Source organism: Bemisia tabaci, chromosome 10 (genome assembly GCF_918797505.1).
Source record: "Bemisia tabaci chromosome 10, PGI_BMITA_v3".
In the NCBI taxonomy this organism is placed as follows: domain Eukaryota; kingdom Metazoa; phylum Arthropoda; class Insecta; order Hemiptera; family Aleyrodidae; genus Bemisia; species Bemisia tabaci.
In genome coordinates this window covers 29,817,543-29,831,263 of record NC_092802.1, presented here as the reverse complement: position 1 = coordinate 29,831,263, position 13,721 = coordinate 29,817,543, and the positions used below count along the sequence as shown (strand labels likewise).

The following is a 13,721-nucleotide window of genomic DNA, read 5'->3' as shown; positions in this document are numbered from 1 at the left end:
AATGTCTATTGCTCTTTTATAATCGTCCACAAGGTGGTGTTCGATCCCCGAAAGTAAAAAGTTCAACCTGTTGTCGAGAGGTATTTGGAGGGTATCCATTTATATCTGATTCTACTACGTCAACTCTGATTGTATCCATTTATCTCGGATTCTACTCTGAACCAAAGTTTTTGGTTTATTGAACTAAACCTCGGTTAGCGATCTAAGGTCTCCGTTAACTAAAGTGGCCAGCTCGCTTGAAAGAGGACTCAAGGCTCAGCATTGAATAGCGCATTATCAAACCATGCAATTAATATATCAAGGTCAAGTGTTGTAATTGGCTTATTCAATGGCTTGGACCAATTACAGCAATTGACTTTGGCCATTTGATGGCTCGATTTGACCATGTGACTCTATAGCTTCTAGAGCAAATGTTCCGTTTTGGATAAATATACTGATAATGGATACCACTAGCTAAGGTAGAAATTCAATAATTATGGTGTGTATTTCGCGAGACCGACCTCTAGTTTTTTGCCGGGCGAAAAGTGTTTTGCCGATTGGGTTTTGTAATGCGACAAGGAGCCAATATTTCTAGTTCATCCATAGAAGCTCCCGATGGCACAGATAAGCTATGTGGGTTTTTCGAATAGATAACTACTCATGCTCTCCAGTATGTTTGTTGCCTATGCGCCAAAATTGAAGGCGTAACTTAGATGAACGATATCTAACAACGTGAAAACACACTGTCCACTGGTTCGGAATGCTGCTGTTTTTACAGCTGGCTCAATTTTTTCAATACAGAACCTCAAAATGAGTAATTTTTACCGGTTATTCTGAGAGTATTTTGTTTGGATTTTAAAATTCCGTATGTAACCTCTTTGGATAATATTGCGCGGAAAAAATCAATTTGCTGATTTAACAATTCAATTGCCAAAAAAAAGTGACTGCAATATTTCAATGTAGATTTCACGACACAAAAATGCTACTGTATCCACCCCCGTGGTTAAATTAGCTTTTAATAGTGGTGAAAGTAGTATTTGTGTGTTGTGAAATCTACGTTGAAATATTGCAGTCGCTTTTTTTTAGCAATTGAATTGTTAAATCAGCAATTTAATTTTTTTCGTGTGGTTTTTTTTTGTATTTTTTTCTATCAATGAGTAGAAACGCATTGAGAAAATTTGAAAAAAGGTGCAGGATTGAATAAGCAACGCCAAAAAATAATTAATAAAAATAATAGTCTTCAAAATTCAAAAAACAAGTCACTTGAGCTCTACAAAGTCAATATTAACTACTTAAAACTAGACTTATATAGTTGTTAATTTAACTAATTACTGTTAGAAATTATACTGCTTAGTGTAACAATTTTATGATTTAAGTAGACGCTGGGTATTGCTACAATTTAACTAAGGTAACAGTAAGGGCCTTTTTTACATAATGATTACATGTATTGCTTTCAAAGGCCCTAACACTACTTATTATTGCTTTTCGAATACGGTGGCCTTCACAATGGCCCGCACGTTTCTTTGCTCAGGAAGATTTTGCTCTATTTTAAAAAAATTACAGCTATTTACAAATCAGTGGCGTGGCGTGCTTTGCGATATATCGATTGCTATGCCATTTAAACCTATAGAAAAGGATCGATAAACAGGGTGTTTAAAGCGAACACCTTGATAATCGATTCTCTACCATACGTTTGAATGGCAAAACAATCGACACATCGCAATTCACGCCACGTCACTGTTACAAATTATAACTTTTCCGTGGAAAAACTGAATTAATGGACTTAAATTTAAAAGGAAAATATACGAAATTATGACTTTATTAATTGAACGTTTGAGAGTCAATGATAAACACATTAAAGCCAAGTAAAAATAGTGTTTTATCTTGCTTTCGTTTACAGTTGGAACATTGTAACACATCCAAATAATATTCACTGGACAAAATTTAAAATTAAAGTTTTAAATAAAATTAAAGTGAATAGTTGACACTGCAGGGAGATTTGAATTGGAGTACGACATCAAGTTGAAAATTGCTTTTGATAGAGCTATCCGAAATATTGCTTTGACAGTAACATTTGCATGACACCATGTTAGAACTTGAACATTGCTTTTGCTTTTGCATTGCTTATCGGTTCAAAAGTAAGATCACATATTACATAGAGTGGATAAAACAAAATGACTAATAAAAATAAGTAATTCCATAATACAAAATATATAATTTATGAAATACTCCCAAGCAAAGAGCGCACAGACTCGCTTGCTCAGATGCCAAATAACTCATTAATTCGATAAATCAAAAACTAATATTGAAAAAAAAAAAATTAACAAATATAGTTGACTTTGAAGTATAAATAAAACTTCTAAAAACTCTTTGATATCAAATTTACAAAATCCGAACTAATAATCGTTGCCTTGTCATGCATGCAAAACAATTACTGTAATCATTAAACCACTTAATTGCTAATTGGAAAAGTAGTGCTTTATTTTACCGCGATAAAATGTACGTACACCTCAATTACTTTGTAAATTCGATCATATAATGTACATGTGCTTTGGATTAAATTATGTTTGCATTTTTTAAAATCAAGGAAACTCGAATATTGCTAGCACAGCGTGTTAACGTCCTCAGTAATTCAGGAGCTAGGTGACAATCGAAAAGCAACATAATCGGGGAATTAATTGGACAGCGTATGAGGAGAAAATATTTCCGGAGTTATGGGTAAATACAGTTTTGGAATTGTTAACATTTTTGAATTTTTGTTGCACATGCAATTTTAAATTCTAGTCTTTTTTGCGAGCCAAATAAGTGATGATTACATAAATGTTAATAAATGAAGAATATGAGTACGAAAAAGGTAAAAATTTGGCATTTCGAGGCGTATGGAAATGAACGATCTAGTCCGTGCTTGCGTGTACGAAATGTGCGGTTATTAATGACATTCTATTATGGCAGCTCATTCACTAATAGTTCTTTATAACTACAATCCTTGCTACTAACTCGGTGGATAACAATACAGTATTAAACAGTATAAATATGTTTAATGCTCGCATAATTAAATTTTTAGATATTCTATGAAAATATACAAATGATCCAATAACTTAACAAATTTCTGTACAGTCCTATTTTTTATTTAATTGTACTCAGCCGCATATTAAAAAGTATTTCAATACCTCATTAATATTCGATATAAAATATAAATATAAAATGGGCGTTTTTGACTAGAATTACACTCTCATCTTCATTTTCGACGATTCGAATGAATCTTCTTGAAAAATAAAAACCTAAGAAAAGCCTATAGTTCACAACATTAACTCTAAAATAAAATGAATACAGGATGCTTATGAAACCTTTAATTTTTTTACACAAAAAAATACATGAGTGATACTGGCATTAAAGAACATGTACGTGCTAATATTTTTATCTAAGAAAGAAGAAAATTGTCAACAAGCCCTCGCTACTAACATGATACACAACGCCAATAGTTTAATTCACTCTAGAAGTGCGGGCATCCAAAAAGTTCAAGGTAAGCAAAAAGGCACAGATGAAGCAAAGGCTTGGAAAGTGAAGCTTATAAATACGAAGAGATAGCGTAGGGTACACCAAGAAGGGTTGCCATAGAAGAAGGGACAACGAGGAGTACACCAAGAAGGGCTGCCATAGAAGAAGAGACAGCGAAGATAGACGTGGATACAGTGAGATTACAAGGACACGCGATGGAAGAAAAGGGGGGCAATAGTAGCATGTGCTGATTCGTGAAGAAAATAATGTGTGCGAATCACCACAACTCCGATGAATATAATATGTGTGTAAATTTTAAAGAAAAAACCATGTGAATTTAAAGTATAAAAGGATAAGAAAATCCGATGAAAATTCAACTCAATGCATGTTTGACTTGAAAACATTTTCTGGAAAGAAATGAAAGGAACTGCTGCCACAAAAAGTGTGGTATTGTGCATGGTTGCTTCAGTAAGTAAATAAACTTTTAAGGCACACATGGGTTATTTTAAATTACAAAGAAAAAGCAAAAGGTTGAGGAGCAAAATGATTTTCAAGCATTTAAAATACCGATCAAGCTTTTAACTGATTTGGTGGATAACTAACCACCTGCGTACGCACAACTTTGAATGCTTGAAGCATGAGTTTCAACATTGTCATGAGATTTGAATTAGATGGACTTATAAACGCGAAGCGAAGGTGCTACAGAGATAAATATGGAATAAGAGAAAAAAAGTTTACCAACTGATTTGCGAATGAAGAAACGAAAATGGAAATGGAAATTTAGCACGGATCAATTAATGTTAGAGTAATTAAGGAAGAGGGACACACCATTGGATGAAGAGAGCACAGAAGACATGGAAACTTTAATTTGTGAAGAACATGCAAAGGAGAGAACGATTGGAGAGAAGATCGCAGGAGTCAAATCTAATGGACTTAACGGGTGAAAAATGCATAATAAGTACAGATTTATGGGAGAAAAGGCACAAATAGAACGCGATAGAATAGTGATTACAGTAGAATATAGCCTTTGGCTAATGCCAAAGCTTATAGAGTTGCGGTGTAGAGTAGTTGAAGACGAGGAGTGCTAACTTTATTTAAAAAGCCGATAGGAAAACCATTGCGCGAAAAAGAAGAAAGACGAGATAGAGAGAGAGAGAATGAAAAGAGGAGCCACAGCAAATGAAGAGCATAAAGAAGTTAGAGAGAGAGAGCAAAAGAGCCACAGCGAATGAAGAGCATTAAGAAGTCAGAGAGAGAAGAGAAGAGCCAAAGCGAATGAAGAGCATTAAGAAGTCAGAGAGAGAAGAGAAAAACCACACCGAATGAAGAGCATTATGAAATTGAAGAAGCAAGAGAGAAGAGACACAAAGACGTAAGAAGCAAGATACAAAAGCAAGAAGAATATGAGTGAAAATTGAAAGATGAGCAGCTAAAAGTCAATGCGGAGCGTGTTGTTCATTTCAAATGTGACCAATGAATATTTATTTCTATTTAGTTCTGAAACACACTTAGTTGCGTGAGCAAATTAACCGGGAGATACCTCAATTTCGTTTCAATTTTTTTTTTGGAACCTTCGAAGAACAAATACATATATTTTTTTTTTATATATTTTCCGTTAAAAAAAAAAAAAAAAAAAAAATATACCGAAAGAAGCCCTGCCTGTAATTGGTGTCAATATATTCAAGGTGTCTAAATTTTAAGGCCGATGAGGGCTGGTTATAAACAAGTGGTTTCGAGTTCAAAAATTTAATCATTTGACTTTGTTCTGATTGATGAAGATGACCTGTCAATTGAAAATGTAATTTATCTCATACATAAGTTGTGAATTTCTTTAATGCCAGTAGCATTCTTAAATTATGAATAACTGCAAGTATATGAGCAAGCAACTGTAATGACAATGATATAATTTGATAAATGAGTGAATGTATAAGTCATATAAATAAGCAAAATGGTTGACTCGTTTCAAATATAAATAATTAAATGTTCCTAAAAGGTAAAATAATGTATAAAAATTATCGCTTATTAATGTTCGTAAATGAGTATCAGATATGAGATGCAACGGAAAACGCCAACATAATAAAATTATACTCAGTCGGTCGAGGAAAAATGATAAATTAATTGCCATACATGATACAATATAACTGTACAAATTATTAACATTATTTATTGCACAAACTTCCCTAGCTTGAATGACAAAAATAAAAGAAAAAAAAAACATGAAAATACTTAAAGTATGAAATATTACGCGTACTTTCAATTTCAATTTTTAATAAAATGGAGCGTTTATCGTAGAATGTCAAGCGATAACTAAACTTGTTGAAAGTTCAGTTTTGCCCTAATTTTTACAACGATTTCAACAATTCAGCACATTGGAATGATTTACAAACTGGAATGTGTTTGAAGTATGTTTCAACTAATACTACTTTGTTTAAAAATACGATAAATAAATAAATACTAGAAACGCAATACTGAATTTGCTAAATTATACGTTTTCGATTCTTGTCTCTGGAAACGGTAGCTTGATTTGAGGACACTCTAAAGGAAAAAAAATTAAACTAAAATGAACGAGTAAAAATTGCAATCGTTGCAGTAATGCTGACAAGAATTTGACTAGAGTAATTAGGGAAACGAAAGGGAAAAATTTCGCACATTAGAGCTTAGAGAATTAACAGATCGGACCTATCTGATTTTAAAAGTCAAGAAAACATTTTTAGAAAAATTGGTTACTCATAATTGAAATTAAATATGGAAATTGTTTGTGGTGCTCCTGGCGATTGGCTGCATCATTTCTCGGGAAGGTTACTGCCGGTGGAAATGCATTCTTTTTTGAACGTGTTCAATTGAAAAATTAGGGACTTTCTTCCATGCCATTTATAAAACATAAAGAAAAACTATGTACAGAAATATGAATAAAGTTGACGGATTATTGAATTATCAACCAGTAACGTGACCTTTTTTTAAGCGCCATAAGCGGAATTGTAACGTTCAAAACAACGAATTTCGAAGGTGATATGAGATTTTTTGAGCCTAACTTTGTATATTGTTCAAAGTAGTAAAATTATGCCCTAGCTCAGTTTGGAGGGAATAAGTAATAATTTTATGACATAATTCGTTCTTTCCCGTTTTCTCCAATTTTTCAGGAGGAATTCGTGACTTTTTCCCCTTCACAATATTGACTGAGGGTCTGACTACAATTGACTGTAAATGGTCAGCTTTATTTTTTAAAGAAGGTTGGTACTAATTATGGTTTCTGTTGATTTTTCATTTCATTGACTTTTTATTGGACGGAGAGAAACTCTTAACTGTAGCTAAAGTGTAAATATATAATAGAGTACGACTTGACAGAATGATTTCATTACATATACCAAAAATAAATATTTCAGCTGAAAACCGGATCATCGAATCTCCCTTTTCAAGTAGGTCATTAAATAAATTAAAAAAAGGATCAAATAATTTTGACCCATAAGCTTTTGAATTCCATCCGGTATTTGAGACGATACAATTTTACCATGATGATATCAATCAGATTAATCTATGCAAGCAGAACTCGAAAGGCAGAGAAAATCTTGATTTTTTTTATTATTGTATTTTTCCAATTTTGTAGTAAAGATCAACCTTTAAATTGCTAGTAAATGTCCGAAGTCGAGAATATTATGTTAGAGTCCAAAGCTGAGCAAATCATAAAATAAATTATATGAAAAGGTTAGATCTTCATTGTGAAACTTAAAAAAAGATATTTGAGAAACGAATGTTTCAGCTGAAATCTTTTACGTTTACTTTACTAAAAATATGTGAGTACCTATTTGAAAAAGATGAGAAAAATTTATGTAATCTTTTAAATTGTAATACTTTTTATGCACCGGGAAATCGTAGACGTACCAAAAGCTTAAAAACTACTGTACAGAATGTATTGACCAAGTTATAATTTTAAGCAAATACATGTAAGTATGTAACCGCTGCAACAAAAATAATAATAAATAAATAAAAAAACCTTGATTACCTACCATTAAGTTAGCCAAAACAAATATTTTTCGCTTGTGAATAATAACATTTTCAAAATGTTTGGCCATTTGACTCAAAGTTTCGATGCTACTTCAAAAATATTGGACTAGCGATTTATTTTACTTTCACCTCTGACTAGACTTGGACGGTAAAGAAGACAATCACTAATTAATTGAAAAAAAGTTAATTTGGTGTAGAAATTGTTCCATGAATCGGTCCAGATTAGTTTTAATAACGGTAAAAGTAACCATAATTTTTTTATTCAATCATTGAAAAATAAGTAAACACAGATTTAGCCGTGTTCAAAATTGTCTTGGTTATTAACAACGGAATGTACGGAGACTGAGACCAAACATTGGAATTAAAGAAAAAAAAAACACATAAGAAATTGAGAATCTCAAAACATTAATTTCTTGGGGAAAATATCTTCTTGCGTGACTAGAAATGATAATCGGTGTGAATCAATGGTATTCCATTGGAAACATAATCCCGTCTCCTCTTTTAGATAATACTATCACTGTTGGAAGAACTTAAATCGAAGGCCTCAGTTTTTCCGTCTCGGCATTTTTCGATCCATGAAACTGGAGGGGGACATGTCGAGGAAACCACCGATCCTCACGAAAATCCAAAGATCAAAAAGTCTGAAAATACACGAATAAAAACGTTTTAACATTGGACATCCTTTGAGCATGTGACTAGAATTAAATCCAAAAGAGGACGAGAAAATCGGAACAGATCTCAAAGAAAATATCCATTCGAATTACGAAACTATGGGCGAGTAATACTGGGAATTGTGGTCGCTTAGAGGCATAATTGGCTTGGCCTCTTCCGACGACTCGACAAGGCATGCTGACTCTAAATGTTTGTTCAAATACGACTTGAGTGCGAACGTCTTATGACACCGGGAACAAGCGAAGTTCTTATCCGTGGAGTGTGTCTGCATGTGCGCCCTCAAGTTGGACCTATCAGCGAAGGCCTTCCCGCAATGTGCGCAGCCGTAGGGTTTCTCACCCGTGTGCGACCTGAGATGACCCTGGAGGAGCCACGGCCGCGAGAACATCTTCCCGCAGACCCCGCAAGCGTGCGTCAACTTATGCGTCAGCAAGTGCATCGCTAACGCGGGCATGCTGACGTACGCCTTCCCGCAGGTCATGCACTTCTTGGCCGACTGGGAATCCAAACTCCTGTGGGTTTGCTTGTGCCTGGAGAGGTTCGAGGAGGTCGCGTACTGCTTCCCGCACTCGGAGCAAGTGTACCTCGGTTTTTGGTCGGGGATGTCGGGGCTCACCGGTTTGTTTTTCGAGCGGCCGTCGCTCACGAAGAAGGCTTCGTAGGTGTAGGCTACGGTTTTACCCGCGGGCGGTTTGGCCGTGGGGGCGGGTGGTGAGGCGCTTAGGTCGAGGATGGCGTGGGCGGCGGAGAGGTCCTCTTCGGCGGGGCGCCAGGAGGGTCGGTCGTCCAAGGAGTAGGGTCGGTAGATGTCCTTCTTCTTCGGCGGGAGGGAGAGGGCGGCGCCTGTGCTCGTGAAGCACATCGCCAGGGATTTCGTCCGCGCTGATATAGGTGGTTGAGCGGGCGGCGGGGAGGTAGGGGCGGCGGTTGCGGTTGTGGCTATGACTGTTGCTGCCGCTGCGGTCACGCTGGCAGTTTGCAGGGTCACATAGCTCGGAGGCGGAGAGCAGGGCTCCCGCGGCAGAAATGCACTGTAGTGGGACAGGTCTTGAACGTACCCTGGAACAGGAGAAGGAGACACATTTTTATTAGAAAATGTTCAGGATCAAGTCGAAAATAGAGACAATATATTTTAGGTACGCCATCCTACGAACTTAAGTAATGCAATCAGGTACACTAGAAAAAAAAACAAAAAAAAAACACATTGGATCTAGAGTCCAGACTCTCGAAAACATTGAGAGGAAAATGGACTCTTGATTCAATCAGATTTAAGCTTAAATCAAAAGGAAATCCGCTCAAATTAAGAGGCTTGTTTCTTGATTTAAGCTTAAATCTGATTGAATCTAGAGTATTTTTTCTTGTCGATGTTTTCAAATGTCTGGACTCTAGATCCGATGTGTTTTTTCCAGTGTTAAAATCAATTTCGGTGATCGTCAATGCTTACTTTTGCCAAATGATGACTGATGAGCAACGTGTTGCGCAAAAAAATCGAAAGAAATTCGCCCGACGATGATTGATAAAATGTCGTCGTGAGCGCTTTACAATGCGCATTTTTGCAGATTGGGTTACAATTCTTCGTTTCCTGGACAAACGAAAGTAGCTACAAAATTGACTCGAACAACTCAAGTCTTTAATATTATCAATCTGTGCAATTTTCGTCCTAAATGGTTCTGATTTTTGCATGGAATCAAAGGAAAATACAGTGGCATTATCACATACGCGTGAACAAGATTTGTTGATTAAAACGAAATGTTTGAAGGAAAATTTGGCAACATTGAAATGTATTTACGTTCTTTCGTGAGAAAAACAACTAATTGCGAAACCGATTGATTCACTCTTCCATTATGAGTCATCTTCAGACAAATCTGTTCGTTGACTTCCAAGAGTAACTTCGCTCAATGCATTGTTAATTCAAACGCCGAGCTTAATTTGAGAAGCATTTCATGTTCATATTGCGTTATAAATCTGTGCGACAAGAACTTCCATATAGTTGATGAAAAAAAGAAAAAAAAAAGACGCCACGCTCAAGAAAGACACTAATTGCACCCGTGCCCTATCGCGAAAACCGTGAGCGGATCTCAGATTTCGCCCGCAAAATCGAGCGTATGCAACCCGGCTTACCGCGGAGTTAATTTAGTTGCATGTTGGGTTCGAACCCAACTTGGGTTCTTCTTCCGTCGTTTTACGCTCCGCGCACAATTAAGGCACTTCAATTGTCAACGATAGCTCAATACTACTTTAATAAGGAAGAACGCCGCATGAACTTTCATTCGTCCCCAAATTTACTTTGACAAATCACGAATTTTCGGAGAAGTTTGCATGGATTTATCCTCAAATTTTTCAGAGAATTTCGTGCGTAATTCGAATTTAGTCAGATTTAAAAAGTCTAAAAATTTCGAGGAGGAACATTCAAAAATTTCCTCAACAATAAACACTCTCGAAGAAGAAATTCAGCAACATTCAAATTCTCTTACGGCGTTTTTCCTTAGAACAGCAGAACAGTTTTTCCTAGAGTCCCTTTATACTGAGAGTCAAGACAATGTGAATCCATTTCTGATTGGTTCCCGTATTTTAGGCTTTCACAGTGTCACAAACGGTAGTAAAGATTACACTTTTACCGATTGTAAAGATAATAATCTGGAATGGACCAGGGAATTACGGATTCGGCAAGGAACAAACGGAATGAGAGAGGGAACGGAGAAAGGAATTTGAGAATGGGCCGATCAAAGATTACAAAAAACATTCAATTTCTGTAATCTTTATTCCCGTTTGTGACTCCATGCGGGGGTGTTGTCTTGACTCTCAGTATACAGGGACTCTAGTTTTTCCGCTCTAGTTTGCTCATCGTTTAGACACGTTATCGGGGAAAGATAAACCCCATAGAGGCATCGATACCCCTAAACTGGGGCCCGAGGGGAGGAGCAGAACAATAGCACGCGCGGGAGGGAACACGGATCACGGGGGCGGAATTTGTATCGCGGGCGCCGCGAGAATGTGGAAAAGTAGCTCAAGGAGATCTTAAGTTTAGTATAAAGCATTTTTGAGATTCTATAAATTGAGCGAAAGCCGCTGAAATTTCAACCCGGCGATTTCGCTTAGCCTGCTCACAGCCACTTGACGTAGGCAAAGTGTCGACCGGGGGGGGGGGGGGGGGGTCTCGTGAAAGGAGACGAACACTCGACGGCCCCGTTCGAGCAGAACCGCGTGCCGATATAGGGCTTTCGTGGGTAGATGAGTGGTTTTTGACGGGGGCTGGAGTCGAGCTCAACTATTTCGAAGTGCCACTGCATCGAATTCGGTGCTTATCTTGCTCGTGCAAACTGCATAGCGCTCCTCTCTCGACTGTCTTTTCGCCCCGTTCCGTGTTCCGTGTCGCCATTATCCCTTCTCTCTTAATACGTCGCCTTCTTCTCCTCCCCTTCTGCTGCGCTAATACTTTTGTCCACAATTTATTGCGGGGTGCTCTCGTCAAGTGACGGCCTCTCCGACGAAACCGCGTGTCCCTATGCTGCCATGCTACGGCAGAACGACGTACAGTGGCGTTTTCGATCCAGCTTTTTCTGTTTTTTCGTTTTGCGAGAAATGAAAAAGTGCCAACTCCCTAAAGGTCTACGTAGGAGGAAACAGAATTGTGGCGGCTGGGTGTCGCAAAACATTAGAGAGCGCTGTGAAAGAAGCTCTCATACATCTACATCCGGAAACGTCTGAATGCTCATACGTCGTCAATGGCGCAGCGTGAATTGCGATTTATCGATTGTTATGCCGTTTAAAGCTATGGTAAAGAATCGATTATGAGGGTGTTCGCAGCGAACACCTTAATAATCGATTCTTTACCATGGGTTTAAATAGTAGAACAATCGAATTTCACGCCACGCCACTGACGACGTATGAGCATTCGGACGTTTCCGGATTTAGATGTATGAGAGCTTCTCTCACAGCGCTCTCTGATGTTTTGCGACAACCAGCCGCCACAGTCCTCTATCCTCCTACGTAGACCTTTAGGGAGCTGACACTTTTTCATTTCTCGCAAAACGAAAGAACGGAAAAAGCTGAATCGAAAATATGGCCGTTATGCAAAAATGTTGTATCGTGACAAATAGTCGGCATTTTGTTGTATCACGACAAATAGTCCCTCGATTGGTTCAATATGTAAATATAGCCTCATAAGTCAGTTGAGTTATCTGAGGGAACGGGTTTCTTATGATACGTTTTTGATACTTGGATTTCATTTTGCAAAAAAAACCACGAGCATTGCAATGTTGCTGAAATTGTGTACCTTATTTTGGCTTGGAAGAAAAACCTGATTATCCATTAACTAGTTCCTATTTTACTCGCTAAAAACTGTAAATTTGAGACAAAAATTGGCATGAAAATTATATATTTTTTCAAGATTTCGGTAATTTTATTGCAAAGGATGAAGATGCACAATCTTAGTATCATTGCAATGCTTATGGTTCCTTTTTGCAAAATGCAATCCACTTAAGAGTATAAAATGGCAATGAAAAGTGAAATTGTAAGGCATTTTCTCATCTTCAACTTTCCTTACTTCAATCCTAACATTTTTGTTTGGGGTTATGTTTTATTGTTTAGAACCAAACGATATATCGAACCACTATCAAATACGATCTACCGAACGATTTTTCTTAATTTTTCACGGATTTTTGAAGACGCTGTTTCCCCTAACTTTAACGGTTGGAGAAAGCGCATGCCTCGGCTCCCTCTCACCCCTGCAAGTGCGCGACGTAAGACTCGAGCGCCCTCGTCCCAAACAGTCGAAAGTAGAAGATGGATTGATCAAACTGCTCATACTAAGCCTCCGAGCCTCGGCTCGGCGGAGGGAAATAAAACAAAATCCTAACCTCAAAAGAAGACCATAATTCCCGGGGATATTAATGTGACACACTCGCGCTGTTCAGTCCGTCTGGAGGGTCGGTCTGAGAGGGCTCACAATGTCCGCCGCCCGGAGTTGTCGCGACGAATATCAATCATGGATCATCCCCGCGCGCGCGTTCGAGCTCGCCCGCGCGCTCGCGAGCGCCGAGTCATTTTTCATCGCGAGCAGACGTAAGACTTTGTTCGCCTCGCCGACGACGCCGGAGCTGTACACGGGCATAATACGCTGTTTTTGATGAGCGACGAATTTCAATCCAAAATTAATGTCTGATAGATGTGTCTTTCGCTCGGCGTTCGACCTATTGTTGCGCTCTCTCGCGGCGCCCCCCTCGAATCAAGTCCTACGTGGATCCTGCTCCGTCTATCACGCCCGTTCCCTCGCCTTCCGGCTCCCGCGGTCCTCGCTAATGAAATTAAATCTGACGGATTTGACCTAATTCGCGAGGGCACGGCCCGGAAAATTGAAACGTTACGGGCAATCGGCTCAGACGGCGCGGCGCTCGCTGGAAAAAATTCTCGTCGGGTCGACGGAAACTTTGGGCGAAGATTTTTTGATGAAAGTTAGAAAGCAACCCTAGTTGGATTACGTTTTGCGATCAGAAATAACTATTTCCAGATCTTCTACTTAAAACCCGTATCTGAATGAGAAACTGATGGCGTTTACGTTGTTCCTGAAA

At 38.1% G+C, this 13,721-nt stretch overlaps 1 protein-coding gene across 1 annotated transcript in view; it reads right to left on the bottom strand.

The window, feature by feature from the left end:
• Positions 1-1,197: 1,197 nt before the first annotated feature.
• Positions 1,198-13,721, bottom strand: part of scrt (scratch) — a 32,184-nt gene continuing 19,660 nt past the window's right edge. The window contains exon 2 of the mRNA XM_019042133.2: positions 1,198-9,210. Coding sequence (XP_018897678.2) covers positions 8,240-9,210 — 971 coding nt within the window. The 3' untranslated portion in view covers positions 1,198-8,239. The remainder of the gene's footprint in view (positions 9,211-13,721) is intronic.